At 35.9% G+C, this 27,493-nt stretch overlaps 2 protein-coding genes across 2 annotated transcripts in view; both read left to right on the top strand.

The window, feature by feature from the left end:
* LOC140159217 (uncharacterized) overlaps positions 1-3,135 on the top strand; it is a 29,736-nt gene extending 26,601 nt beyond the window's left edge. Inside the window, exons 9-10 of the mRNA XM_072182614.1 lie at positions 548-784; positions 1,432-3,135. Of these exons, the coding sequence (XP_072038715.1) occupies positions 548-784; positions 1,432-1,442 (248 nt within the window). The 3' untranslated portion in view covers positions 1,443-3,135. The remainder of the gene's footprint in view (positions 1-547; positions 785-1,431) is intronic.
* Positions 3,136-6,783: 3,648 nt separating this feature from the next.
* Positions 6,784-26,722, top strand: LOC140159206 (uncharacterized). Its single transcript, XM_072182603.1, has 10 exons — positions 6,784-6,880; positions 13,158-13,400; positions 14,036-14,101; positions 17,502-17,570; positions 18,208-18,282; positions 18,737-18,942; positions 21,791-22,241; positions 22,469-22,747; positions 24,108-24,329; positions 25,040-26,722. The coding sequence occupies exons 1-9, from the start codon at positions 6,784-6,786 to the stop codon at positions 24,326-24,328; spliced, it is 1,707 nt and encodes a 568-aa protein (XP_072038704.1). The 3' UTR covers position 24,329; positions 25,040-26,722.
* Positions 26,723-27,493: the final 771 nt, after the last annotated feature.

Here is a 27,493-nt window from a genome sequence, read left to right as displayed (position 1 = left end):
ATGAGAGCACATCAGACATATCGAATTGCATTCTGAATACGAGGGATGTTCTTCTAATATCAAATAATTTTTTTTAAATTTGCGCTATAATACAAATTTTATGGCAAATTATTGAAAAGATTTGTTCATAATTGCAGTCAGCAAAATATTAAAATATTAAAAAACCAATATTTTCGATTTAAGAGTCTGACAACCAGAAAGGTTGCGACTGATATATATACTACCATACATCAGCATACGAGCTTATACGCAATATCGGTCCAACACTGGTTTCTTCCCGACACGATTGATCAGTTTCAATTGGTTACTAGTATGAGAATTTGGTGAATCCCCGGATAGTATAGATTGTATTCTTGATTTTGAGCTAGTGGTGGGAGAGAGGGGGGTCAATTTTAGGGGGTGCCCCTTTCGGTTACCGCCCTGCCACGCTGACGTGCAACAAAAATTTGGGATTACTGCCTGGATCATGATATAAAGTTATAGTGACGGCTGTGTCCAAATCTCGAGCTTACATTTTATTTGATTAACTCTTTTATTTCTTGCTCAGATCCTAGTGTATCAGATCCTATTCTATACGATGGATCGATATTAGCGTCCAATACAAATCTTCAAGTGCGTTGGTCTTGGCCAATAAAGCGTCCGGTAGTTGGATTTCAGGTTGAATATAGATTGTCAGGAACTGATACTTGGAATGTCATATATGCCGAGGCAAATGAAAGAATGACATGGTTGGAAGGAGTAACCGTAGGGGAAATTTATGAAGTACGGATATCTATTATTAAAGGTTTGTGAAATATTTCAGTTATATTTTGAGCTCATTGGCTTCGTTACATGGTGCTATGAAGAGGCCGTGTGTTTTAACCATTTCTATGTTCAAATCATTTATAACAATGCTAACAATGTGGTCAAAATATGATATGATATTACAAAAATGCAGAGGAAAACGAAAGAATGATATCATTGGAAGGACTAACCAGTGGATTGTATGACATACGGATGTCTATTACACATGTCGCCACTGTCATGTCAACTATATAGTCCCGACAATTTCAGGTTTTTGGAGTATGTTAGTTATACTTTTGGCTCAGTGGCTTTGCTACAAGGTTCTATGATAAGACCGGTTCCGTTACCTTACCAGATTGATTAGAACTTTTTGTTAAAATAACAATGCAATAATTGTGAGTACCAATGTTTGATCAGAATAATATTAAAACATTGCTTTTGATTATTTAAATAAATTCCAAATTCAGTTTCAAAAGACCTTTTTTTTCGTGCAGAGTGTCTTCTTCTTTACCCATGTAATTTTTATTTTATTTTCCTTTCTTTCTCTATATAATAAACCAAATTGTTATTCTCTTTTGCATTCTTCAGTCGTCAACATTCTAAACTCTTGAGAATAATTCAGAATAGTTGTTTTACTTATTTCAACAGGTTCCGACTGAATGTTCAGACCACGAAATTAAATGACACTGCCGCATAGAGGACTTCAAACAAGCTAAAAGTACATTATTTTTTATATACCCTAACGTATAGTCCAGGCAAAAGAATATTTCACTTGGTCCTTAGAAATCCATGTAGTGGAAAGAGGCTTAATTTCAATTATTTTAAGGTATGAAAATATTATAAGGTCCAAAGTCACAAGTTTGAGAAAGTAGTAACTAGTTTGGCGTCTATAACCAGTGGGGGAGGGGGGGGGGGCAAATCAACAAATTTTGATTTGCCGAAGTTCTGCAAAAAGTGAAAAATTTCGAAATTTTGGGGTTTTACGGAGGAAACCGGGGGACATAAATAAGCAATTTCATCTATTTAGAAATTTAAGGTAGCTTGTAATGGTGAATGAACAAAGATTGTCATGGAATATCAATTTGGCCGCACTGCTCATTTTGTTAGAAACCTTCAGTCCTTTTTGTATGATATCCTTGCAGCATTTCCTTTTCTGAAATTTTTTAAGTTCATGTACTTGTCGTTGTTTCGTTTAAAGATAAATACAAAACAATGTATAAAATTTCCCACTTGAACCTTACTGTCCATGTAAGGACTTTTAGTATGATGTTATGAGGACCTCGTAGTAATTCAGTGTAGTGAAAACAATAACCCGGTTTCAAGTTTCAAGTTGAGAAAAACAAATTGCTAGATTTACCTGGATTATTACTGTACTGACCGCTAAGTGCACACAATCAGCGTAACTCCCGAGTAAGCTACTGAAATTTAGTTTAGTAATTTGGCAGTAGCTGGCGATTTTGTGAATTCCATCTGCGCAATTAAGTTCCTACGAGTAAATTCTTAAAGTTATTGCGCAACTATTGTTATTTACTATTTACTCTGCAACCTACCCTTCATATTTTCAGGAGTCAGTTGTCGAGTAAACAAATCGATTTAAAGATAGAGGATAACATAACTAATTATAGCGCATTGGTGACAAGTAAGATATGTATATTATAGGGGCAAGGACTACAACTACTGCACTGAAAATTCAGCAACTCAAGGCAAGTAGTTATTGATTTATTGATCAAATATTGGTTTTCCCTCATTATTGACTGTAACTCAACAACTGTTGTCTGTGTTGAAATAAATTTCCAGTGCAGTAGTTGTAGTCCTTGCCCCTATAATATACATATCTTACTTGTTACCAATGCGCTATAATTTTTGAGAAAAATGCAAAAATAGGCACCAAATTGGGCAGGTGTAGTATCCCCTTAAGTGTCCGAGCTGTTCGAAAAGAGTAGGGGAGCATCCCCGGTTCTGATATCTGCAATCAATCCTAGGTTCCAGGATCGTGCATAGGTATGTGCACGTAAACCCCGTGCAATAATACTGAAAATTGATGTACATCACGTGGATAGAAAGAAGAAGAAATTGAAAGAAGAAAGTAGAAGACATTTTAAGTGTGTAATATTGTTGTAATAAGTGGCAAAAACTCTTTTTATACACTGAAATAAAATATTGCAAACATGGCTTTAAGCTTGTATTTGACCAAAGGTTAAATCAATAATTAGGTTGTTTTTTTCAAAATGTATATGTCATTTATTGAAATATTGCCGAAATTTTCTCATATATCAATAATAATGTGTTTTAAATCTTTAACTGTTTTATTACTTGTGAAATGTGTATATATTTAATTGAAATACTAATGGTGAATTTTCTTATTGTCACCCATCTTTGTATTTTTGTGGGGCCAGAGCACATCAGACACACCAAATTGCATTCTAAATACGAGGAATGTCCTTCTGATATCAAATCATTCTAATTTTGTTGAAATTCGCGATATAATACAAATTTTATGGCAAAATGTTAAAAATTGACATTGGTCATATTTAAAAGTCCTCGAAGTAAACTTTATAACTAATGATATTTAGTTAAAGAGTATGTAGCTAGGAGGAAAAGCCGTCCATTATTTTAAAAAAATTACTTTTCGAATAAACATTTTTCCCCAAAGACCTCAAATTTCTATGTCTTTTTGTATATTACAGTTTTAAACAAAGGAGTGCAATCATTTCTTCTGATATTAAACTTTATGTACATATTCTTGACTACTTTGTCCTGTTGTTTTGTTGAAATTGGGCACATGCTCTTGTTCTTTGCTATGTAAATTACATTTATATTGGTTATTTCGTTGGCATGTAAGTATTATTTTCACAGTCATCCTTATTTTGTATTATTGTATTCTTTGCATTTTTGATTTTGTCTGATTATAGATTTATATTGTTGATCTGGACCTCTTGGATCAGTGGTGTGCCTGACAAGGGGAGGGGGATGAGAGACTCACACATTCGGGGCCATCTTGATTTTATCAAAAAGATATTGTAAAAATGCCAATTTTTGCGAGCTTCGCGCGAAATGAACACAATGTGTGATACAAAGTCCAGGCACGCCACTGCTCTTGGGGGTTCAGTACTTATTACATGTATTGGAAAAGCTTACCGCAATCGATAGAATGAATAAATGAAAATACATGTGCGTATTTCATGCTTTACATATTTTATATGACAACAACATTCAACATGTTAAACTACAGAAGTAGTTTGCTGATCAGCTGAAGATATAGATAGCTGAAGTAGTGTGTTATTAGCGTTATCAGCTGAAGATAACTGATGAAGTAGTATATTCAGTTGAAAAAGCGGATGAAGTAGTGTGCTCAGCTGAAGAAAGCTGATGAAGTATTGTACTCAGCTGAAGAGAGCTGATGAAGCAATGTGTTCATCCGAAAATAACTGATGAAATAGTGTACTATCAGTTGAAGAGAGCTGTTGAAGTAGTGTACAAGGTTTTGGTGCTAATAACAGAGCACTAGTGTGTTCATCTAAAGCTAACTGAAGTAATATGCTCTTATCTAAAGATAGCTGATGAAGTAGTGCGGTCAACTGAAGATAGTTGATGAAGTAGTGAACAAGGTCTTGATGCTAGTTTGATGATCCCCGTGCCATAACTCTCAATCAGCACCCCTGTAACCCAATTCGCATCCTAGTCCGGATCCTAGTCCCCTTCCAAACGCCTGCTTTTCCCCTAGTCTCCTTCACAGTCGCTTTCTGTCGTTCCGTTCATAGCAAATAACAATCTGCAATCGAGCAGAAGCAACGACTCCTCTGATTGGCTCAATTTTCCGGTTAATAAACAGAAAGGAGCATTGAGTGCTTTAGGGGTACAAAGCCATATCAAAACTGCACAATAAAGAAGTCAATAGATGGAGAGTTTTATTTGGCACAATGCGATTTTATTCACCTAAACTATACTCATTTGAATGACAAATGGTCTCGAGTTTCAAAGTAACAAATTCAAATATTTCCTCATTAAAGGTGACTTATGCTGCCTATTGTTACGGGTTCAATAAAGCAAAACGGATGAACACTCACTCTGCTGTGATAATATCTGCGTGCTTCGAGGGAAGAGCCAATGCAAATTGTTGTTACTTTTGAAAAGCTCTTTTATTTTTTTCAAATTACTATAAGCTGGGAAAATAAAGTCATATTATATCATATCAAAATATCTATCTATCGACTTCTTTATTTTGTAATTTAGTTCTAGTATCTTTAAGAAATGTCTTTTGTTTTGAGTGTTTTGATACTTTTTGGGCCCAGTGTATTACTTCAGGGAAGGTATTATGAAGCCATAGGCACACATCTGATCACCGCACACCGCATGCGTGCCTCAATAATATTAACTGATCACCAGTGCGGTTATTGACCAATAATTGGGACGTTAACATAGTAAACCGTTGATGTCAGTCAAATCAACAGGCCAATCACAATCAACTAGATCCTTCATGTTCCCAGACAATACGTTCGCGATAACCACATGCAATCTGGACTCAAGGCTATTTTTCCCGTTTATCATAGTCTCCACGGCAGCCAGTTTGGTTCCGCTCCCTCCACCCAAACAGTCTGCCAATGGCCACTTATAACGCCGTTTCTGATTGGCTACACGTATGTAGCTGTAGAGCTGTACATACGGGAACTTGATTGACCTGAGTCAGGTGGCGAGATGGCGGGTCAAAATCGCTCATGAATAATTAAGTAGCCTTCTAGCCGATCGACCAATTGAAAGCTTTGTTTGACGTCAAGCTGGATGACGTCTTCAGAAAACCGTTAGCCAATCAGAAAGGACCAGCTCGTCATTATTGGCAGACTGTTTGTGTGGAGGGAGCGTAACCAAACTGGCTGCGAAGGAGACTACGCTTATCATACCCACGACACATGCGCACCAACTACTTCCGCTTCAGCACGCTCACTAATTTGGCTATAAATTGTATGCTTTAGGAAAATAAGTATATCACGAGAAAGGAACCACAAGTGCGTTTACAATCTACGCTCAGGTGGTTTGGTATGCTATCTTGCTGGTAAAGTAAACAACATTTTGACATTTTTCATGTTATTGTAGAGTAGGTATTATGCAGCCTATATAGCAGTGCCAGATGGTCAGTAGCTAAGAATATGCAAACATATGCAAAAATAACCCCGACATCTGGCAGGGTCTCAAGAATGAGAGGGTGAAGGGGTAAAGAAATAACAGTGGGTGACGGGTTGTCTCTAAGTATGAAGAGCGATCTGTAACGTTAAGGTTACGCATTCACCATGATATTTTGCCCTGCGGGGCTATTATATATTAAATCCGCACAATGTGAGCAAGCTACAAAGGGGAGTATAATTTTTGGAACTTTGTGTTGTAACTTTCCTCAATGAAAGCAACGAAAGGACAAGTTACTGGAAAGATAAAACACTTCATGAGACATAAGTCCGGTTTTCTTGCTTGAATGTCCTGAAAGATGTTTGCGAATTCAATTCCATCATCATCATTCGTGATCAGGGCACCCGTGATGAGCTTGTTGTATTTTTTAATTTCCTTTTCAAAGATATTGATGATCCGGTTGTGTCTTGAAATGTAATTGTAACGAAATTGCATGCAGCCGTTTGCAACATGTGAAATTGTATCATATGGATTTCTGCAAAGAGGGCACGACTTGCTAACCTGAGGAAACATAAAATGGATCAATGAATTTGATTCAACAATTTGGAGTCTAGTCTAGCCTTGCTGATAAACTTAATTAGATAGACACTTAAATGCTCCGTCTAACATGCGTAATCTCCTTTCCCGAGGTCCGCAAGTCTTCCCTGTGATTCAATATATTTTTTTCCAGTCGTTTAGTTCCGTTTCAGTCAGATTCTTTATGTAAAATTATAAAATATGTTTTCAATGATTTCTAAAAAGCAGGTAATGTGGCAGACTCTCTGATGATGACACGTAGACTGTTCCAAATGTATGAGAATGTTCTTTTTTCAAAAGATATTAATGTCGTTGTTGAGTTATGCTCAGAGAGGCGAGTTGTGTCTGCTGCTGAACGGAGACCTTGACGGGGTAGAATGTGAAGAGAAAGACAATGCGATAAGTAATCCAGTGTCATCTCATTTGAACACTAGCATTTGAACACTAGCACCAAGATCTTGAAGGTAATTCTATCCTCAACGGGTAGCCAATGCAGTTGATGTAAATACGGCGTGGCATGATCTTGTTTCAACGCTTGGCAAATAACTTTCGTGGTCCAGGTTTGGATTCTCTGTAATTTCTGGATGTCTGTTTTGGTTGATCCAAGAAGGAGTCCATTACAATAATCCAGTCTGGAGAGAATAATGGCACGTTTGACGAGGTGGCAGGTGTCATAGTCTAGAAACCTATGTATACGCAGAATATTGCGAAGTTGGAAATTTAACTTGGTGCAGAGAGATTTTACATGTGAAGACATTGACATTTGTGAGTCAAAGATGACACCAAGATTACGAACACTATCACTATTTGTAACGTCCTCGACAAGCAAGAAATAGGAGATATATGTTTTAGGTGTAGTGATGTTATAACCATAAACTCTTGTCTTGTCATCGTTTAGCTTGAGTATGTTGTTATTAATCCAGTTCTTTATGGATTTGATGCATGCTGAGAGCCGATGAAGCGAAGAAGATGTGAAAACATGATCTTTTGGGTTAAAGCCAACATAAAGTTGTATGCCTAACTGTTTTACAATACTACCTATAGGAAGAGTATAAATTGTGAACAATGGACCCCCTTAGGTAAACCAAACTCAATGTCATGAGGGTCAGATAGCACATCATTTATACACACCCGAGTTGTTCTACAGGACAAATACGACTGGACCCATCTTAATACCCTACCTCGAACCCCAATTTCATCAACCAGTCTCTTAAGCAACACTTTATGGTTAACCGTATCAAAGGCACTGCTGAGATCCAGTAGAACCAGAAAAAACGTCCTGATGTTGACACATACATTTCATGATAATATCTTTCACTTTGTACAAAGCTGTCTCCGTACTGTGAATTGGTATATAGGTCGACTGTAAAACCTCACCAAGACCATTCTTGTAAATGTGCCTGTCGATGTTATTAATGGCACATTTTTCAACAACCTTCGAGATATATGGGATGTTCAGGTCTATAGTTCTTAAATTCATCAGCTTTGAGAGACCTTTTCTTAATTATGGGTGAAATAATTGCATGTTTCAATGGGTCAGAAAAGGTACCAGTACTTAATGACTTGTTGACAATATCAGTTATTACAGGTATGAACACATTAACATTTTGCTTTTACAAGCTAGGTAATTTGGTCCATATGAAGCTAGGCCTATATGTGATGCGATTAAGCAAAATCAGTGGGAACTCGGAAGTATCAAATTTTGAGTTTCTGATAGGATAGTAAAAAGCATTTTCCATGCTGGATTTTGCAGAAAACCCCATTGAAATTGAACAACCAGTTCCAAAGATATGAACGATTAAAGAGTTTCCAAAACAATAGGAATCAAAAGGAAATAGTTCCTTTGTTTGGCTATATCTCAAAATCAATATTTCCGAGTTCCGACTGATTTTGCTCGATCGCATCACATATGAGGGGGGGTCAAAATTGTGAGAAGTTGATTATATTCTCAACTCTCCTGGTGGATGTAAAAGCAGACAATTATGCCCAAATGGTATACTCAACAAATATGTTGTATGAGATGGATAGTGAAGCACATCTACATCAAAAATATTTGCCACCTTACTTTTGTTCCCAAGCCAGATGGTTCATATAGGATAGTCACGAAACAGACTCGTACCCTATACTAAGGACTGTTGATTGCATACAGGTTCCTCTCACAGAGTGGATGGAAACTGTTCCCCGAAAAAAGGAGTGAATTAATTGTGAAATTTGAAATTGTCACGGTGCAAGGATTGTGTATGCTAGATATAGTCAGCATCTCAGTATACAGTGGACTTCATGTGACATAAGCGTGGAAAATACTTTAATAATTTTGTTAACAATGTGTTTGTTGCGAATTTGTTCGTGAAAATTGAAAATATGATTTCGGCCTACGATCATCGTCGGTGATATATCATAACATCGTAACACCTGCATTCTAAATAGTTAAAAATAGTAAAAATTACTCAATGTTGATAAAAAGGGGACAGAGCAACAAAAATGAGTGAATTGACCAAATGTTGAGTATAATTTAATCAACATTAAGTTCTATTCACTCATTTTGCTGCTCTGATCACTTTGCAGTGTGTAAATAAAACGAATGAGCCTAACAGGGTCTAATCAGTTCATTGCACAAAAATAACAGGTCAGGTGAGCATGCTGAGGTCGAATTTGTTACATAGTGCAATCGGCTTTAGGAGTACCGCATACACCGTGTTTACACTTAACCAATATAAAGAATAACATCTACTTGTACAATGAAGTATTTCAGCTTTCTGTGTGTTTTATTTCTTTGCATTGTTGGAATATCAGGTGAGATTAAAATAAATATCAACTCGTAGAAAACTACTTTACAAGTATTTCTGTCATTTGAATTCATTTACATATTAACTTGAAATATGATAGGCTGAAATAGTTCGGTGATCCTTGATTTGATTGTAGATCCTAGAGATTAGCTGAGATTAGCATTCGGACATTCGGATTGAAATTCGAACATTTAGATTGCGTTTTTCTGACCGAACAAACCTGACATGCGAGGATTTACATACTGACATCATAGATTACATTCATTCGGCAAATCTTGCGCTATTAAAGAGATTGTTTGCACCATAGAAGTCAGTACACTTCTGTTTGTTATGATTTGGCTGATACGTGATTTAACACATGTGTGTGTGATCATTTCAACGTAAAGAACAATCTCGAAACTGAAAAGGACTATAGTAAGAACTGTACAGGACCGCATGTAGGACGAACGTCTCAACTATGTTCAGAATTGGCGTGACGTGTTTTGAAATATTATTAATGATATTTTTTTAGTACTGACACAATAAATAGAGGCGACTTCACCCAGACTCAATGTATATTATCATTGTAGTAAATTATTTTATTAGGAAATTGGTGATTCTCTATGATCTCAGATACAAATGATTTGATGAAAATATGCCCCAAAGTGCAAAATTTTACTTGGACTAAGTCATTTTTACTGGTAGGCCCTATGTGTAAATTTTCCCTAATATCTGACAATGTGCCTGCTCTGCTCGTATCATTTAGAGCAATTATTACGAGCAGGTTTATTGGTGTGACCATCTGATTATAGCAATACTGCAATAGTACAAAAGACAGACTTCCCTCCAGAATTGGGAGGTGTAGGTTCAAAATGGACCTTTTCAATTTCAAGTGGACCTTTTGTGAATTTTCCTACAAAAAAGGTCTAATTTCAAAGTTACAGCAGTGGACCATTTTATTCGGATTGGCATTGGGGTGCAACCCCCTGAGCAATCCGAATATGAAGGAAGTAGAGGTACTGTCCTCATATTGTTGGTTTGAGGAATGTTAAGAATCATTTACACAACAATGAAGTATTTTTGGTTTAATATTAGGCTACACGCTTCCGCTTTACGTTTCTTTTGTTCGCTTTAAACGCTTTGTCAACCACTTACACGTACACCATTATTTTTGGTACCAATGACCTGATGACTAACTACGCACGTGTGACGTGTCTGCCGGTTTTTCTCTATTCAGTAATAAAATACCAGCCGCAAAATCCTGCATATAACACCACTATGATATCATACCAATGTCAATACCAATCCCGTTACACTTCTTTTTGAATACCAACGACTAACTTCAGATCGGATCTTCCCTGTACAGTAATATAATACCAAAGTAATTTCCAACATTCGAGTGCATAGCACTATGGGGTGATTTTTTGAGCTAGCATCTAGCTTTCCTACATTAGTGGAAGTGTTTTTTGTCATCCTTACCCCTCAAAGGAAAAAAACTAGGTTCCATTTTTTTCTTTGTCTCTATATGCTTCCCACGAGTGGAAGAAGGTCATAATAGAGCCAAAATTAAATATTAATTGTTCTATCATGTTGTAATATACATCAAATTGTTCCTCTCATTGCTTGGAATAAAAAAAAGTCAATTGTCACATTCCACTATGGGGCTTAGTTCAGGAGTTAGGCCCAAAGAGAAAATTGTTTGATTGGCGTAACATAAAAAAATATATTAGGGTATGTAGGTAGGGATTTGTTAGGCCATATAGAGTATTGTTCAAGGCCTTCTAAGATTTACTCCCTGCTTGAACTATTTTCGGGTTCGCGAAGTCAGTGAGCAGGTGAGGGTCACAGATTACGAACTTGGGCTTAGTCGTAGATTTTCAGCATATGCACGGTCATTAATAGCCGTAATCTGTGGCCCTCACCTGCTCACTGACTTCATGAGCCCGAAAATAGTTCAAGCAGGAGGAAATCTTAGAAGACCTTGAACAAGCAAATGATGTGAAATATATCATGTACAGAAGCCAAAATATTCAAAATGTAATGATTCAATCGAATAATTTATTTGAGAAACGTATAACCACAGAATCGGATGAAATCATGGGTCGAAATGTTATGCTTGTGCTTTGTTTTATTGAACTTTGGCTGCATGAACTCTGAAGGGTGACATGACAATACAAAAATGCATTAAAATTGTGAATTAAGTTCAAGTTCAAGTTCAGTATTAATTTAAGTATTAAAGAATTATGTTTGCGATATCGTATGTTAAAGCCATATCGTAACATTGGGCCATTCCATTTAAAATTCACACTACCCCTGTGGAAGATTTTGGATATATCTTCCACAGGGGGAGTATGTTTTTCAAAAGTAATTGGTCATAGTCAATCATTTTGAAGCCCATACTCCCTCTGTATTGTGGCTTAACCTATATCTTCCACAGGTGGAGTGAGTATTTCAGATGGAAGTTACCCAACTGCCTATTCTATTTGAAACTCATACTCCCTCTGTGGAAGACTTTAGCTAAATCTTCCACAGGGGTAGTGTGGATTTTAAATGGAATAGCCCATTTGCTGAGGAGGAGGCCCTCATTATTGTTTTATATTCTGGTTTTTACATGATTGTAATGTCGGGTGTAATGTACTTAAATAAAGATACGCTGCAAAAAATCAGGTGCCGTAGTTTTGTCTAAATCGGAGATTTTGAATAAATCGTCTTAATAAGATGGTTTATGTTTACGATGGAAATATTAGTCGAACACGTATGCGATGTTCATAATACAGTACGTACACACACATCAAAGGATCGTACCGTATTACGACCACAGGAGTAACACGCATTGGCGCTGGTAGTAAATTCTAATTTTCTTTGCTTTACCTCACTTGTTCGGCCCAAATTTAAAAGGGAAAATATCTGACATTAAAAGCTAACATTTTATGAAAAAGAATACTAATCTATTTTTATAGAAATGTTACAATATGGCTTTAAGGGGAGACCAGTTTCGGTGAAATCGGACCATTTTTAAATTTTGACCTATGTATGAAATTATTGACATTTGACCTATTCGACCTTAACTACTAAACTAAGCACAGTCGAAAAATATGACAATCGACTTTTTTTTTTTTATTCCCTGTGATGAGAGGAACAATTTGAGATATATACATTACAACATGACAGGACTATTTTGAAGTTTTGGCTCCAATATGACCTTTGACTTATTGTGGTCGTGGAAACTACAGGGAGCATAGAAAAATTAAACCAATCAAATCCTTATCATTTCAGATTTAATGATGCCAAAAAACAACAACATTGGTTCCACTAATGTAGGAAAATAAAATCCCAAACCCATAGCGCCCTGTACTGTTCTCTATTATGACATCACTTTGACTGTTGACATCAAAATGTATATTTGACACGGCTATACTTCCCCAGGTAAAAATTCCCCTCTCCCTTGTATAAACATGCGATTTTAATCATGAACCGGTTTGGCTACATATATATCACTGGATTTCACCAACCACCCGGGGGACTAAGATATGCAGCATTATAAGATATCCCAAAGACTGCTGTTTCCCCATTTGCCTCCAGAGACCCCATATTGTTCATTCATGTTGAAGTCCTTCCCCAGCCAATTTTTTTTTCCTTTTTACCCCAAGAGGCAAATTTTTGCTTTTGCTTCACTACATTTAAAAACTTCTACTTGGTACATCATCTGCCCCAGGAAGAATCAGTTTTTACCCCCAAATGCCCTCATTCTTTAGCATCTGCCCACGAAGCCCACTCTTCCATTCTTTAGCATTCCTCCAGACAATTTTGCCCCAGAAAGACTCCCGTGTTGAAGATTGCAGCCGCATATGCATGTCACTTTACTATCGGAGTTCCCTTGCTCTCAATGTGTATACTTTTTTCTTAATTTCACAGGTGCTACACTACGGAGTCCTATATCTCATCCAGATACCCAAACCGTATTAACAACAGAAGATGAAGGGACCCAGCCAACATATAATACTCCACTCAGTGAAAGTAAATCCACAGGAGGAACCACGGTAACACAGGATGACTCTACCACCCTTGTCAGCCTTACTGAATCATCAGATGAAGAAGTAACACATGAATCTACCACTCCTATCAGTCCTGCTGAAATTACAACCTTAGAAGTGACAAGTATGTTTTCAACTGGTCTATACACAACTACAACATGTAACAGTGGCGTAACCAGCGGGGGGGGGCAGGGGTGGGCCCCCCATTTTGAACCCTTGCCCCTGTTTGCCCCCCAAATGAAAAAGTTAAAGTAGGCCTACTTCTGAGAGTTATTAATTAACCTCATATCTGGTCATTTTAACCTTAAAAAACACAAATTTGTGCGCGCTTCGCGCGCATTTTATGTCACCAGTTTAGCTTCAATGTGCCAAAAATTTTCGAGCGCTTCGCGCGCATTTGTACCATACACTTCTTTTGTCGCCAAAAGGTGCTGGATTCCTGCCCCCTCATTTATTATGTTTGCCCCCGCTTGCCCCCCCAAATGAAAATGTCTGTTTACGCCACTGACATGTAAGAAAGTAATTTTGTTTGACCGGAACTGTAACGGTACTGTTTTAATTGAGACTGAATTACACGGGTAAACATCTAAAGCCTTTTGAATTATATCAATAAAACATTGAAAATAACTTATTCCACAAAAGTTACGTGTTTATGAAAAATGCACGACACGTCATTTTAATGAATAATGTTATTATCAAGCAAACAACCTGCCTGGGCAGGGGAAATAATCTACCTTTTGTTTGTTTTTATATCGACAGACAATGAATCGCCAACAGGAACAATGACCACTCCAACTGAATCACCATGTATGTACATAGACCCTGGTATGTAGCACAATTCATGCTGTTCTATTTCTTCAATCAGTTTCTTTCAGAAATATTCACGAGGTAAAAATATTTAAGTATAATACCTAAAGAGAATTGTATTTTCATATTTCATGGTTTTTGTTACCAGGCAACTTTTATGTTCTTTCAATATAATAACTTAGAAGACGAGATCCAGACCTGTTTCTGTTATAGCAAAAGTATGATTCTATAAAATGGCATCGTAACTATTGTCGCAAATAGATAATTGGATTAATTTTTATAAAAATGTATTTTTTTTATGTTGGATGTGCCATCACCCTCTGCTTTTACTTCTACTGATTTGTTCTGCTGCCCTCTGTCTTTATCTGAAACTTTCTGACCTTTTACCTTTCATCTCCTTTCAATTTCATCTTTTTGTTGCACACCTGTTTTTACTTTATTGTTCACTCTTGCTTCACTTCACTGCTTCTCTCACTCTGTGATTGGTGCATCTTGCATTTTCTGTATTGTCTCTTTTGTTTGCCTGTGTATTGATTTGGAAAGGATTATTTTGTTTAAGAGTTTGATGCATGTTTCTTTTTAGTTGGGGAGTATGTGAACTGAGGACTGAACGAGATGGATATACCTGGGAGTGTGAGACCAATTTTTTCCTGCAGGATTTTTGTGTGTAAATGGATGTATGAAAGCTGATGAATGTGAGTAATGTTGGCATCCTAAAACAAAATTTATTTTTAAACTGTAAACCCTTCCTTGACCGGAGATTGTATAAAAATTATTTTAGGGTATTTATTTAGTCTTTTTCTTAGGTTAGTTTAAAGTAATTTTAGGGATGACGGAATTTAATTAGTGTAGAATACTTTGGCAGTAATTTCAGGCCTTTGCAAAAATTGTTTTCTGATGATTTGAAGTAGAAGTTTTGGATATGTTTGATACTGATTTTGAAATGGATGTTTGGAGATATTTTGGTATGCATTTTGTTTTCTCGAGACATGAAATTTAGTTGCAAAAATCTTTTCGTTAATTACGAAAATTAATTAGGCATATATTTTTTTTTTCTTCATAATTCATTTATATAAAAATTTGGTTGGCTGCAATTTCTGCATGAAAAGTTTTGTGCATCACCTTTAAAAAGGAGTCTTGAACTCCGGGTGATCCCCTTTCTGACTTGTTTGCACGATAAGCTTGCTTGTAATTCCAAATTTTATTTGTTTTTCTGAATGCATTTTTGGGAGTTGACGTTTTTACCTTCCCTTTCAGGTAATTGAAACGTCACCGCTTCCTTTTCATAAAACCCATCCCTTGTCGTACTTTTATTTATTACCTTGTCCTTTAAGCCTACACTTGTAGGAAATCGGACTTGGTCTTGGTTTTTATTATCAATTTAGGCCTTTATTATTTATCACCTTGTCCTTTAAGCCTACACTTGTAGGAAATTGGACTTGGTGATGATTTTCATAATTAATTTAGGCCTTTTATTATTTTGTGTCTCGATAAAAAAAATGTTCAGTACATTTATGCTGAATTTATACGCTGAGTAAAGCTGAGTTTTGTTCAGTGATACACACTGAAATTTTCAGTACACGCTGAATTTTGTTCAGTAAAATACGCCGAATGTGTATTTAGCTTTTCAGCTTTTGTTGCTGATTCAGCTTTTGTTTATTTGTTTGCACGTTCGGTAGATACTGGTGGCTGGGCGCCTATCTGTATAAAAAGCCCCGCCCGTTTCTGCCGACCGCGGATTGTGCCTGCACCAAAAATAAGTTCAGTTGCAAATTGGGTGGCTTTAGATTTGTAGATAGAACCCCGCCCATTTATTGCTTTATTGTGGTTTTGTGATTGGTTTATTGTGAAATATTAATGTGCAAAGGCCTGTGCTTTATTTAAATTAATTTTGAAGCTTGTAGGTTAGGTTTCCGTCAGTAGATTAAGTTAGTAATTAGTTTAGGATTTATTTAGTTAGTTTTGCTTTCTTTGGTCAAGTCGGGGTTTCATTTGTATTTTTGGCCCATTTCCTTTTTAAAATATATTTGATGCCAACATTAAGTCTTTGTTTTCTAAATGTCTAAATGTTAAAAGTTCGCTTATATAAAACATTTGCAAATCAATAAAATAAAAATCATGAAATAGAAATATTAATTATGTGCAATATATGGAAAAAAATGAACTTGATAATTAAATATTTTTGTTTGATATGCTATATTTTATTGTCTTTAATAGAACTTTATTGTGTTTCGGTTTGCTCTTTAATATCAAAATTTTCCCGCCACTTCACCTTTTGTTTCTGTTCCTTTAGGCCACGCTACCCACGGCCAGGGAATGGTCCCTCTTCGTCATAAGTCGGACTTTTATTCATTTTCCAAAACCCCTGGTCCGTGACACTATATCCTATTCATTAATTAATTTCATCACATTACAGACCTGAGGCTGAACTACAAAATTAAGTTTAAAAACATTTTTAAAAAACATTGACAAAACATTTTGAATATATTAAGGGATCCAAATTGAGCGTTTATTGCGTTTCGACAGTATTTTTTGTGGGACATGAGAGCACCTCAGACCTATCGAATTGCATTCTGAATACGAAGCATGTCTTTCTGATATCAAATAATTTTCATTTTTTTTAATCACAATATAATTCAAATTTTATGACAAATTATAAAAATTTGATATTTTTCAAATTTTTGATATATAACAGTCCTCGAAGTAAATTATATAAATCTAATGATATATTCTGAAAGTGTATGTAGCAGGAGGAAAAGCCGACGGTCAATTGAAAATTTTGACCTTTCATATTGAAGATATGGATTTTTTCCCAAAAAGACCTAATTTGTTTTGGTGTTTTGGGAAAAAAAATCTATATCTTCAATACGAAAGGTCAAAATTTTCAATTGATCGTCGGCTTTTCATCCCACCTACATACACTTTAAGTATAAATCATCAGATTTATAAAGTTTACTTCAAGTACTGTTAAATATCAAAATATCAATTTTAATGATTTGCCATAAAATGTGTATCAAATTGCGAATTTCAAAAATCAAAATTATTTGATATCAGAATGACATTCTTCGTATTCACAATGCAATTCGATATGTCTGATGTGCTCTAATGTCCCAAAATAAATACTGTCCAAACGTTCATACCCCAGCCCTTAATAAAACATTATAAATAACAATTATTATTCCACATTCTGCAGGAGGTATTATGTATAAAAACTAAATATCATTAATCTCCCACACAGATTGTGTGAGTTTTACCTGGGGGTTTACCACAGTGGGTGACCCATTTGAAATCTATACTCCCTGTGTGGGAGATTAAAGTCATGTCTTCCATGTGGTGTGTATGGAATTCAACTGAACTGGCCGCTTTTGTTATACTAAAAATATTTAAAAAAATAATTTCTTATGTGTTATAATTGCAGCTGCTTCTACACGCCCCTGCAATTGTACATACCCTCCACCTAAATTTAACATCAAAGAATTATCTGAAAGTAAGTAAGCTACCTTAATATTGACGTTTTGGGTACATATTGATAAAAAAAAACATGTTAAAAATACATTTGTCAACCCAAATATCTCAGTTCACGTCACTTTTCAGAATTTCAGGAAATGGGGGGAGTTTGAAGATAAAGGTTAGTACTATATATATTGGAAGCTTTTTCCAAAAGTGTCACTATAATGTGATCATCTGGTATCCGAAAATACTGTTTTGCATCTCCAGTCATTTCAAATCAATTATTGTCAGGGTTTTGAATGTTTTTTTATAAGTTTTCTGTTCTTTTTAGCTCTTATGCTTTTATCGCGTCTGATATGTCTCTATTGTTTCAATTGATTGACAATGTGACACTTTTACACACCAATCACCCTGTTACCGCAATATACATTTTTTTAAAGAACAAGACTCAATATAAATCTTGATGTTAAACTAGATAACGTGTATCAGTAAACTTGGATGGTGGGACTTTTTAAGTTCTTTCAAAAACCTAGAAGAAATCAAAATCTATAGGCCTATAATAAGTTCTGAATGTTCAAAAACCAAGAACATTCAGAACCTACTTCATGGATTTGCATTTCTTCTAGGTTATTATCCAAATCAATAATCTACCTTGTATTTGTTTTTATTGACAGGAAATGGATCAACAACAGAAATTCTGACAACTATGACACAACTAACAACTCTTACCACTCCTGCTGAATCGCCCTGTACGTAACAAAATTATATAAGGTTTTGTTTTTGGTAAAAAGTTTTAATAACATTAAATGTTGGGTTATATATAAAAAGGCCATGAAAACGTTTTTATGAAAACACACTACAACAACATGTTTTAAATGTTGGCAAAATGTTATTGTAAAATGTTTTTGTAAACATAATTCGGCAAATATTTTGTCAACAATTTAATAACATTATGTTGGAATGTTATATACCCTTTACATAAGCTCTTCGTTTACATAACCCGACATTAACGTTTCCTGGCAACGTTTTCTAACCTTCTGCGAATGATGGCGAAAACGTTTTTTGTTTGCTGAGACTTGTATGTTCTTTCAAGAGATTCAAATCCATGTCATATGTAAATATTAAATATTAATATGTAAATATTCAAATTCTTGCGTAATGATCAACTTTCAAAAACGTACCTACATTTGTGTTTCGCGACAGCCATTGGGTCTATCACAAAGACACTGACCACTCTGCCACAAATCACCACTCCTATCAGTCCTGATGAATCAACTACAGGAGAAGAGGTAATACGGCCTGAATCTGCCACTCCTGTCAGTTCAGCTAAATCAACTACAGGAGAAGAGTTAACACGGCCTAAATCTACCAATCCTGTCAGTCCTGCTGAATCAACTACAAGAAGAGAGGTAACACAGCTTAAATCTACCACTCCTGTCAGTTCTACTAAATTAACTACAAGAAGAGAGGTAACACAGCTTAAATCTACCACTCCTGTCAGTCCGGAAAGGGTAACATATCCTGAATCTCCTACTCCTGTCAGTCTTGTTGAATCAACTACAGGACAAAAAGTAACCCAGTCCGAACTAGAGATTCAGATTCAGATTCAGATTCAGATTAAATTTATTTCAATTCGTGGCCCGGAGGCCAAATTACATGAAATATTACAATTATAATGACATAAAAACATACAAAATTACATTGAAAAACACAATAAAGATTATTAAAAGAAATTAATTGCACTTACTGAATCACTTGAATACATCAAACACATATTAAATTTATATTGAATTATAAATCAAAATTCACAAAACTCAATTATATCCACACAGCCCTGCAAACACTCCAAATATAAACTCTCTCATGTGCATACATAGACTCACCCCCACACACCTCTCACATTTCCGCACAACCCATCGTATTTCTACACACAACGCTCATATGTGACCCGGCAGCACAAATGAGCCGTAAATTCCCTAAATTGTGTTCTGAGTTACGGTGTAAAATGTGTACGAAGGTCATATTCATCGGTAACTTAAGCTGGCCCGACATCCGTCTCATTTCGATAGTCAAAACTAATCAATAATCCTATTGTTGAAGTGGATAATAAGCTTCTATCTTAGATGGCTATAGAACTTTTAATAGCTCTGGTCTTTGTTTGCTTATATTGCTAAATCCTGTTCAAGCGGTGGGTTACCAGGCATTGTATTTTGTACAGGTATGCATAACCAACAATTAACAATGAGAGAACTTTCTTAAACCTCGTTGACTTGGGGATGATTTGAAATGACCGCCAATTATGACTGTTTGATATTTATTGCCAACAATGTGGAAAAAGAGACACATGTAAAAACTTAAAAGCTATAATTTTGTTGAAGGAGCAAAGTTTAACAAACCATAACCCCGCTTCTGGATATCGTTTGAAGTCAAATGATATACCATTTTTAAGTTTATGATGTTTATTTTTAAACACGAAATAAAACAAAATTGACCGGGGAGGAATTTACGGCTCATTCGCCGTGGACGGTCACATATACTCTCACATCCAGATTATCAGCCCTCACACACAAATAAACACAGGCATTAAGAACTTCATTCAATGAAGTTACATTCAATTCAATGAAAAACAAGATATTGCACATAGATTGGACACAGTAAAGCAACTTAGTCAACACACATCAGAAAAACAAGATAAGATCAGATCATCAAGACAAATTTTAAACACTGATCACTGATGGTTAAGAAGCCTTGTGAGGTAAGGAATGGGACTGTTAGCATATCTATTGGTCCTGTACCTTGGGACATGGTAAGTGCTGGATCTTCTAAGACACATACCATGGGAACTCTTGTTGAAAAGGAACAGGTGAGTATATTTCTCAGAGGTGGTACAATTCTTTGCAAATTGACAGCAAAGGTGATGACGCCTTTCTTCAAGCGATTGGAGATCCGTGAGGGACAATGCATCTGTGTACGAGGTATATGTTGAACCAAGAATGATGCGGCAGGCCCTTTTTTGGATTCTTTCAATCCGTTGAGTTTGCTGGATGGTGATACTGCCGTGCCATACAGGCGAAGCATACACAACAGTGGGACGGACATATCCTACGTACACAGAAACAAGGTCCTCCACGGGTACTCCAAAACGCTTCAGTCTGCTCAGCATGTAAACTCAAGCTTTTTTCCAGCAATAACAAGATCAGGTGGGTTGGGCGGCTGCCTTTTGAAGCAGATTTGCATAACCTTACATTTGAAGGGATTAAGCTTCAGGTGGTTCATGTTGGCCCAATCATCCAGATTCTGGACATCCAAATCTATCTGAGAAGGCTGGTTGGCAGGACGGACTTCCGCAAGGCTCAGGTCGTCGACATACTTGAAGCTGCAAGCTTTGGCATTTTCAGCAGCATCATTGATAAGAGCAATAAAAATAATGGGACCCAGTAAGGTGCCTTGTGGCACGCCACATGAAAGAGTCTCCCACTCAGATAGTGCAGATTGATATTGCACTCTATGACGCCGGGATGTGAGGAAATTGGCAATCCATGGGATGAGCTCACTTCTAACACCAAGGTTATACAGCTTTTGTATGGCCAGGGTGTGGTCGGCGCAGTCGAAAGCCTTGGAGAAGTCCGTCACCACCAACGTACCGACTGTGTTAGCTTTATCAGTACCCTTGTAGAGCACATCGAGAAGTTCTATCATACAGTGAGTAGTTGATGATCCTTTAATACTCCCATACTGATTACGATCAATTGAGCTGGAAATATCCTCAACTATCCATCTGGATACAAAACTTTCACTGACCTTAGCCAGAAGAGCAGTTAGGGAGATAAGCCTGAGCTAAGCACTTGTTGCTGGCATTTCTTTAGGAATAGGTACAATAGTGGCATCCTTCCATATTTGGGGAACATAACTCTCAGCAAAGGATGCATTAAGTATGTCAGCAACGGGGGTACTAAACTCACATGCAAACTCCCTTTAAAGTTTACCTGGCAGTCCCAGCTCGCAAACATTTCAGTGCAAGTGAATAAGATGTCAAATGCATGCTCAGGTCGATCTTGCGGGTCCGTTGAATAAAGTGTTTGTTTCAAAACTTGATCGTTGTAATTTAAACATCTGTTTGATTTTGATTTTGTGAATAACGATCCACTGATCATAATACTGAATATGGCTTGAGATATGCATGGTAAGTTATGACTTATAACCACATTGTTATTCTGCCACTGTTCTCATAATTCTTTTTATGTGTTGTGATTGCAGTTTCTACACACCCCTGTAATTGTACTCCTCAACCAGCACGAATCTACCACTCCTGACATTCCTGCTGAATCAACTACAGGAGAAGAGGTAACACAGCCTGAATCTACCACTCCTGACATTCCTGCTGAATCAACTACAGGAGAAGAGGTAACACAGCCTGAATCTACCACTAATGTTAGTCCTGCTGAATCAACTACAGGAGAAGAGGTAACACAGCCTCAATCTACCACTAATTTTAGTCCTGCTGAATCAACTACAGGAGAAGAGGTAACACAGCCTGAATCTACCACTAATGTTAGTCCTGCTGAATCAACTACAGGAGAAGAAGTAACACAACTTGAATCTACCACTCCTCTCGGTCTTGCTGAATCAACAACAGAAGAAGAGATAACAAAGCCTGAATCTACCATTCCTGTCAGTCCTGCTGAATCAACAACAGAAGAAAAAAATAGTAATTGCATATCTTTACATGTTTATTGTATTTTATTATTACATTTTGTTTATTTGCCTGTTGCCGTTTTTTTTTTTAATCTAACCTTGAGAAAACTTTGAATTTATAATTATTACCTAAAGTAATAAATTAGGTAATAAATGCCTAGGACATGAAATGAAAGTTAGAGTGGTGGCTGTGTTCAAATCTCGAGGTGACATTTTATTGCTCTTTTATTTCCTTCTCAGATCCAACTATTATATATGAAGCATGGTTAGAAGTATACCATAAGGAGCTTCAAGTAGTTTGGCCTCGTAATATACCGGCAGATGGCTTTCACATTGAATATAAATTGCATGAAACTGATATATGGAATGACACATATGCCGAGGCAGATGAAACAACGGCAACGTTGAAAAATCTAACACCGAATTCAGAGTACGAGGTCCAGATATCTATTAGGCACAATGTCACTACTGTCATCCCACCCACTGGCATGCCAACTACTGATGCTCCTACCACGACAGGTTTGTGAAATATTTTGAGTTACAGTTTTGGCTCAATGGCGATGTTTTAGTTTCTATGGAGCTGCCCAGGTTAATTACTCAGAAACACAAAACGGGTTTTGGTTTTGGAAAAGGGCATAAAAACGCATTACAACATATTTGAAATGTTGTCAAAATGTTATCGTAATAGATTTTTTTGCAAACAGATTTTGCAAAATATTTCGTCAACACTTCAATATCTTTATGTTATAATGTTTTGCAGTAAGTTTTCAAACAACGTTTTTGAAAGTTATGAAATCGTTTTACAACCTTTATATAATCCGAAATGTAAACCTTTTAATGCAACCTTTTCTAACCTTTTGCGAATAATGGCCAAAACGTTTGGTGTTTTCTGGATACCCATGTTCAACAGGGTGGTCACATTTGTGTTTGCCAGCACTTTTTGGCAACAAAAGGCATCCCATCGCGGTTACTATGGTTTTCAATAGCGATAAATTAGTCACGTGAAGAGGACATGGTTTGACGAATGAGGGAATTTACGGGGTAAATAAACGACATATAAAATGCATATTCATATATTTAAATTTTTGTATGTTGTAATCATAAAATGCCGACTCATCAGTATTCTCTTTAATTAATCGATTGAAATATTTCAATCTTTTCAAAATGCCAATTAAACTCTTTCCTTAGACAAAGGTAAACGTTGCATATGATTGGAATGAGATTCAAACTGAAACTGAAATGTTCAATCTTTTATTTAATTGGAAAGGATTTGTCCCTAATTGCAATCAGCAAAAGATTGAAAAACAATAAAGATCAATCATTTCGACTGAAAGTTTTGGTCCTCAATTACAATCGCTATAAGATTGAGAACTACTCTTTTAGATGAAAGATATTGCATATTCAAATCCTTTCACTGAATATTCAGCATGTTCAGTCGAGAAGGATTTGTCCATAATTACAATCAGCAACAGATTGAAAAAAAAAACCCAATCTTTTCGATTTAATAGTCTAACAATCAGTAAAGTTAAGAGAGTACACAACAGTGTATGCAATATATACAATCATGTATATTGGTCCAGTTAACACTGGTTACTTCCCGACACAATTGATAAATTTCTACTGGTTACTAGTATGAGAATTTGGTGCATTCCAAGATATTGCATTCTTGTACTTGGAGCTTGTGTTGGGAAGGGGGCAATTTAGAAAGGTTCCCCTTACAACTACCGCCCTGTCCCGCTTCCTTCGACAATGCAACTGATGTGCAACAAGAATTTACATCAGCAATAATTTTGGGATTATTGCCTGAATCACTATATAAGGATACAATGGCTCCTGTGTCCAAATCTCGCAGCTGATATTTTATTTATTTCTTACTCAGTCTCAACTGTTATATATGAAGGATGGCTAGAAGCATACGGAACACCTGAAGTGCATTGGAAATGGCCAACAGAGTTTCCGGTAGATGGATTTCATATTGAATATAGATTGTCAGGAACGGATACATGGAAGGTCATATATGCCGAGGCAAATGAAAGAATGACATGGTTGGAAGGGTTAACCAGTGGGGAAACGTATGAAGTACGGATATCTTTTATTTAAGGTTTGTGAAATATTTCAGTTATATTTTGGGTTCACTGGCTTTGTTACAAGTTGCTTTAAAGTGGCCGGTTCTGCTAGTTGCCCAAGTTCACAAGGGTAACCATCCCCGTGGGTTTTAGCAATTTCTGTGTTTAAATCATTTATAATAATGCTAATAATGTGGTCAGAAATCGTAGAGCAGTACGATATTACAAAAATGCAGAGGAAAACGAAAGAATGTTATCATTGGAAGGACTAACCAGTGGATTGTATGACATATACGGATATATGTTATTCCACATGTCGTCACTGTCATGCCAACTATATAGTCTCGACAGTTTCAGGTTTTTGAAATATTTGAGTAACAGTTTTGGCTCAGTGGCTTTGTTACAAGGTTCTGTGAAGAGGCCGGTTCCGTTATAGTTCACCAAGGAGGTCCCCACGTGTTGTCCAGAATTTGGTATTCAAATATTGATAACAGTGCAATAATTTGCAGCTAAGTTTAGATCAGTATGATATTAAAACATTGCCTTTGATAATAAAGACAATCCATATGCAGTTCCAAATACAGAAAAGACCATCCATTCGTGCAAAATTTCTCTGTATTCACCCTTATAATTTTTATTTTATTTTCCTTTCTTTCTCTATATAATAAACCAAATTGTTATCCCTTTTGTAGAAAATATTACTATATTTTGCATTATTCAGTCGTCGTTTTACTTATTTCAACAGGTTCCGACTGATTGTTCAGACCACGAATTAAATGACACTGCTGCATAGAGGACTTCAATCCAGCTAAAAGTACATTATTTTTATACCCTAACGTATAGTCCAGGCAAAAGAATATATGTAGTGGAAAGAGGCTTAATTTCAATTATTTTAAGGTATGAAAATATTATAAAGTAAGTAGTAACTAGTTTTGCGTCTATAACCAGTGAAGGGGGGGGGGGGCAAATCAACAAATTTTGATTTGCCGAAGTTCTGCAAAAAGTGAAAAATTTCGAAATTTCATCTATTTCGAAATTTAAGGTAGCTTGTAATGGTGAACGAACAAAGATTGTCATGGAATATCAATTTGGCCGCACTGCTCATTTTGTTAGAAATCTTCAGTCCTTTTTGTATGATATCCTTGCATCATTTCCTTTTCTGAAAATTTTTACATTCATGTACTTGTCGTCGTTTCTTTTAAAGATAAATACAAAACAATGTATAAAATTTCCCACTTGAACCTTCCTGTCCATGTAAGGTCTTTTAGTATGATGTTATGAGGACCTCGTAGTAATTCAGTGTAGTGAAAACAATAACCCGGTTTAGTAAGTTTCTCAAGTTGAGAAAAACAAATTGCTAGATTTACCTGGATTATTACTGTACTGACCGCTAAGTGCACACAATCAGCGTAACTCCCGAGTAAGATACTGAAATTTAGTTTAGTAATTTGGCGAGTAGCTGGCGATTTTGTGACTTCCATCTGCGCAATTAAGTTCCTACGAGTAAATTCTTAAAGTTATGCCGCAACTATTGTTATTTACTATTTACTCTGCAACCTACCCTTCATATTTTCAGGAGTCAGTTGCCGAGTAAACAAATCGATTCAAAGATAGAAGATAACATAACTGTCAATTTAGTTTGGTTACATAATTTGATTCCTTATTTAGCTATTAATTTAAAACAATGAGACCAATTGATGCAAGGAATTATAAGCTAGTAAAGAATCATTGATATGATAAAATGATGAGATCCAGGCTGCCACTATGCGGTGTCAACAAAGTATTCATTTTTTAACAGACATGTAAATGTCTGATAACAAAATTGCAAAGCCATTGGTCCCGTGTACAGAAAGAATCATCCATGTGCACGTTAAGGGGGTACTACACCCTGGCCAATTTTGTGCCTATTTTTGCATTTTCTCAAAAATTATAGCGCATTGGTGACAAGTAAGATATGTATATTATAGGGGCAAGGACTAAAACTACTGCACTGAAAATTCAGCAACTCAAGGCAAGTAGTTATTGATTTATTGATCAAATATTGGTTTTCCTCATTATTGACTGTAACTCAACAACTGTTGTCTGTGTTGAAATACAATTTCCAGTGCAGTAGTTGTAGTCCTTGCCCCTATAATATACATATCTTATTTGTCACCAATGCGCTATAATTTTTGAGAAAAATGCAAAAATAGGCACCAAATTGGACAGGGGTGTAGTATCCCCTTATGTGTCCGAGCTGTTCGAAAAGAGAAGGGGAGCATCCCCGGTTCTGATATCTGCAATCAATCCTAGGTTCCAGGATCGTGCATAGGTATGTGCACGTAAACCCCGTGCAATAATACTGAAAATTGATGTACATCACGTGAATAGAAAGAAGAAGAAATTGAAAGAAGAAAGAAGAAGAAATTTTAAGTGTGTAATAATGTTGAAAAAAATGAAAAAAAATTCTTTTCATACACTGAAATAAAATAGTGCAAACATGGCTTTAAACTTGTATTTGGCCAAAGGTTAAATCAATAAATTTTTTTCTTCAAAATGTATATATTTCATAATTGAAATATTGCCGACATTTTCTCATATATCAATTTTAATGTGTTTTAAATCTTTAACTGTTTATTACTTGTGAAATGTGTATATATTGAATTGAAATACTAATGGTGAATTTTCTTATTGTCTATAAAATCTATATAGTGTCGGTCACCCACCTTTGTATTTTTGTGGGGCCAGAGAGCACATCAGACGCACCAAATTGCATTCTAAATACGAGGAATGTCCTTCTGATATAAAATCATTTTAATTTTGTGAAATTCGCGATATAATACAAATTTTATGGCAAAATATTAAAAATTGACATTGGTCATATTTAAAAGCCCTCGAAGTAAACTTTATAAAATTAATGATATTTACTTAAAGTATGTGTAGCTGGGAGGAAAGGCCGTCCATCATTTGAAATTTTTTACCTTTCGTACAAACATTTGTCCCCAAAGACCTCAAATTTCTATGTCTTTTTGTATATTACAGTTTTAAACAAAGGAGTGCAATAATTTTTTCTGATATTAAACTTTATGTACACATTCTTGATTACTTTGTCATGTTGTTTTGTTGAAATTTTAAATTGGCATGTAAGTATTATTTTCATATCCTTATTTTGTATTATTGCATTCTTTGCATTTTTGATTTTGTCTGATTATAGATTTAT

This window comes from Amphiura filiformis, chromosome 1 (assembly GCF_039555335.1).
Source record: "Amphiura filiformis chromosome 1, Afil_fr2py, whole genome shotgun sequence".
NCBI classification, from domain to species: Eukaryota; Metazoa; Echinodermata; class Ophiuroidea; order Amphilepidida; family Amphiuridae; genus Amphiura; species Amphiura filiformis.
Note: the sequence above shows the minus strand (reverse complement) of the source record. Positions and strands in the feature narration are given on the sequence as shown.